This window comes from Chlamydotis macqueenii, chromosome 2, assembly GCF_036417535.1.
Source record: "Chlamydotis macqueenii isolate bChlMac1 chromosome 2, bChlMac1.mat, whole genome shotgun sequence".
Classification (NCBI taxonomy): Eukaryota; Metazoa; Chordata; class Aves; order Otidiformes; family Otididae; genus Chlamydotis; species Chlamydotis macqueenii.
In genome coordinates this window covers 31,092,691-31,096,951 of record NC_141557.1, presented here as the reverse complement: position 1 = coordinate 31,096,951, position 4,261 = coordinate 31,092,691, and the positions used below count along the sequence as shown (strand labels likewise).

Here is a 4,261-nt window from a genome sequence, read left to right as displayed (position 1 = left end):
CTGATACCCTCCAAAGCCCCAAACAGGAACCCTGCAATGAGTGTATCTAACTCCTCCTATACTGCAGTCTTCTCTCCTATTGGTAAAAGGTCTTCACAGGCTCATGTAGGGATCCCACCCCTTTTGTGGGTTTTCATTCTGAAGCTATCCACAACTTCACACCTGAATGAATGCCAAGCCTCTCTGAATATATAAAGGAAACCTTCAAGAGCAATTTCAGAGTTACCCAGAAGAAGCAGAAGAGATTTCATCCAGCTCTGTCAGACAGAGACTGAACCAACCATGCTTCTCCCTGCCATTCACTTCTATGGCTTTCTCCTAGCTTGCATCTTCACGAAAAGCTACTCGGCTTTCAAGAACGATGCCACAGAGATACTTTATTCACACGTTGTTAAACCCGCTGCAGCGAGCCCAAGCAGCAACAGCACGTTGAATCAAGCCAGGAACGGAGGCAGGCACTACACCAGCACTGGATCCGACCGTAACAGTGAGTATCCTCCCGGTGCCACCTCCGCCACCCTCGGTCCTCCGGCAGCGGCGGCTCCCCGCCGGCACCGACCCCGGGCGCGGAGCCCCCCGGCCGCAGAGCGCTTTGCCTCCCCGACCCCCGAGCGCGGCGCTGCGGGGAACCAGCGCCTGGGGAAGCCGGGCGAGGGAAGATGCTGGCGGCTGCTGGCCGGGACCCGCCTCGCCGGGCGGCCCGCAGGCAAAGGCTCCCTCCCCCGTGCGGGTCCGGCAGGACCGGCTCTCTCGGGCAGGTCACTTCCTGAGGGAGGCTCACCCGGGAACGCCGCGTTTGATGGGTTATCCCGGCGGGGAGGCGAGGGAAAGGAAAAGGAGAAGAGAGGTATTTGCAAAGCGCTCGCTTTCTTAACTCACCCTCCCACTGTGGGCAAGGGAGGTGTCTGGGCTACTTTTCAAATGCAATAAAAAACTCCAAAATTTTGTTCCCGCTGTTTAGTTTTACTTCCTGCTCTAGCACTTACCTGCTTAACACCTCCAGCAAAAGTAAACAAATCAGCTCATAATTTACCTGTGATCTCTGCTCTAACTTGCCTTTTTATATCTAGTCTTTTCCTGCCGAGTTTGATGTGTATATGTCAGATACACGGGGATCTGGAAACCTTCTGCTGACTTTATCCGCTCCCTCCCCTGCCCGCCTCCTTAAAATTAAAGAAAGCCAAATAGAGACACACACATACACACACACCAACCCACCCACAACGATTAGATAAAAATAGCGTCATCCCTGGAAAGTGAAGGCAAAAAGTGACACCTATACCTTTCAGCTAAGCCAGGTGTGTCAGCCTCTATGAATGCTAAGGGTTTAAGTGCACAGGAAACACCTCATCATTATGAGATTACTGGAGCAGCCCAGTAGGTATTCATCGTCAATGAGCTGTCACTGAAGAAAAGCTGAGCCAGGAACGACATAAAAACAGAAGGAGAGACAAACTCAAATCCGTGACCAGCTGCTTCCAGGTACATTCCTGAGCGCAGCTGCAGGAAGGCAAGCTTGAATCTTTTCTGTGAGGTAGACAGGAGAACAGTCCTGTAAACAGTCCCTTGGATCAGCCTGCAGCTTCACAGTCCCTCTGACTGTCCCATCCAGAGACACAGGGGACAGGGTGAAGTAATCTTAGCTCAGTGTCTCTGTTCAGAACTTGCATCCAAAAATCCAAGTAGAAACAGAAGCAGCCTGTAACTGTGATATGTAGATGTACCTTCAAAGCCTTTTATGATTCACTCTAAAATGTTTCTGGTAATTACTTCTATTTTAAAGGCGTTAGTTAATTGCATTGTGTGTAGAATCTGCGCTGTAATTGTCCTTCAGAAAGAGAGAGAGCACAGCCAGTAAAGATTGCTTATTAAAATTAAGCGCACTGTGGGCGTTTATTTCAAAGTGTAATTACAGAAATAAACAGTTGTGTTTATTGCAGGGTGCAGAGGTGCACATACAGACGGGTACAAACATGCCTATATGAGAAGCTCTGCGTGTTGATTCTATGTCAGTTGCCTGAGAGAATCTGCAGGATCCTCTACGTTACATATAATAATATAAAGACTACTACAGATACAAAGATGGTGTTACCCTGAGGGCAAAACGACCACTCTGAAATCATTACTGCTAATCATTCAAACTTTGCATGCCCAACATCACTCCCTGGTAACTTCAGCCGTTATCACTTCTGCAGTATCTGTGCTCAGACCAGCAGCGCTCATGGGAGACTCAGTCCACTGTAACTGTGGAATGAGAAGAAACACACTATTTGAAATGCATTTAAAAGCATAGAAACAGTTTCCAAAGCACTATTTTCCCCCTTGCTAATGATCCAATGTAATTGTTGTAAACATCACAGAGCAGACTCCCTAGACTGAGAACAAGCAGGAAACATTTCTTCCCTTGGGGCATTTTTTTTCTCTTCTAAAAGGTATGTCCCTGAGAAGAAGGATAGAGAATAAAATTGCCTCTTCTACCACAACTGCTGAAACATATAGCATTATGATTTCTTTATGCTGTGGTAATACCCAGAGATACGATCAGCGCTTCAGGCCCTTGTGTTGGGGGACACAACAGTAAAGAGATGTCCTGTGAAGATTACAGCCTACTTTAACTTCTGCAAAACATAGCTTGTTAATGTGAAAATGATTGGTTAAGGAAACCTCTCCCTTCTGAATCTCAATGTTTATTATTCTGTGCATTCTGCAGATCGCGTTCAAGTGGGCTGTCGGGAACTGAGATCCACCAAGTACATTTCAGATGGCCAGTGCACCAGCATCAGTCCACTGAAGGAGCTGGTCTGTGCTGGTGAGTGCCTCCCTTTGCCACTGCTCCCCAACTGGATTGGAGGAGGTTACGGAACGAAGTACTGGAGCAGGCGGAGCTCGCAAGAGTGGAGATGCGTCAATGACAAAACTCGCACCCAGAGGATCCAGCTTCAGTGCCAGGATGGAAGTATAAGAACCTACAAAATAACTGTGGTCACGGCCTGCAAGTGCAAGCGATACACCAGGCAGCACAATGAGTCCAGCCACAACTTCGAGGGAACCTCTCAAGCAAAACCTATCCAGCATCACAAAGAGAGGAAAAGAGCCAGTAAATCCAGCAAACATAGTACAAGTTAGAAGTCAGACATTCCCTCCTCTCTCATCTCCCTCTCCTCCTGCCAAAACTGAACTCACCTGTAACCATTGCTTTACCATTCTGACTGCTTAAAGACAAGTCTGCCATTGCTGTGTTCTCAGTTGACACTACATGCTTATTGCTTTGACCGAATTCAAAAGGGGCATTCTCAGCATACGAACCTTTTGGGTGATTTTCCAAATGCTCAAGATGGGGAATAACACAAGGCTTCCAAACCCACACTACAAACTTTGACATTTTCTCCAGCCACGGAGGCAAAGAAAATTTGCCATGAATATTCACTGAAGTCTATTTTGTAAAAAGATGCTTTGTTGTGTGTTTTCATGAGAACAGTTATCACATCTATTGCCTTCCATATTATGTTTTATGAACTTCTGACAACAGCTTAAAAATACAACACCTAGTATCTGCTTTCAGAGTCATTCTAAAAAAAAAATGCCTTGCATGCTGACCTTTCTCTTATCTCAGTATACCAAAAATTAAAATATGCATGGCAGCAATCAAAAAGTAAAGCTGAACAAACTATTTATTTGTTGTTGTAATTATTTAATGAGCTTTTATGTGTGGTATTTCTCTCCAAAATGTTCTTATGTTTATAGCTTTTCTCATGTATCAAAGTATTTTCCTATGGCTGGATTAGAACATACATTTTGTAGATAATGTAAAATAGACATTTTAGTATTCTTGGTATATATATTTTCATTTTGAACATTCATAGACTTAGGTGTTATTTTGAAGTAGCAACATAAAAATTGTTTTTTTCATTCTCCACTCTGTATTATTTTTGTTTAAAAGTGTGCAATCAAAAGATAGATATGATGACTTCCTTTCAAACTCATTGGTTTCTGTTTTTTGCTTTTTTTTTTTTTTTTACAAAAATAAATACTGCTAAAAAACTGTTTTGTCTGGCTTTATGTACAAAAATGCATATATTTTAAACAGTCACAACATTTAATCTTAAAAAGTGGGAGAACATTATTTGGTTTAAAAAAGTCTATCCGTGATATTTAACATCAAAAAAATCTTCCCATAGATTCTTTTTGGATGTAAAAATCTTATATGGCCATTTAACAGATGGTGCTTATTCATGGTCCAAGCCAGGTTCTTATTTAACAG

General features: G+C 43.8%; 1 protein-coding gene across 1 annotated transcript; it reads left to right on the top strand.

The window, feature by feature from the left end:
• The first annotated feature begins 250 nt into the window (after positions 1 to 250).
• SOSTDC1 (sclerostin domain containing 1) lies at positions 251 to 4,019 on the top strand. The gene is made up of 2 exons (XM_086741910.1): positions 251 to 487; positions 2,711 to 4,019. The coding sequence occupies exons 1-2, from the start codon at positions 283 to 285 to the stop codon at positions 3,124 to 3,126; spliced, it is 621 nt and encodes a 206-aa protein (XP_086598036.1). The 5' UTR covers positions 251 to 282; the 3' UTR covers positions 3,127 to 4,019.
• Positions 4,020 to 4,261: the final 242 nt, after the last annotated feature.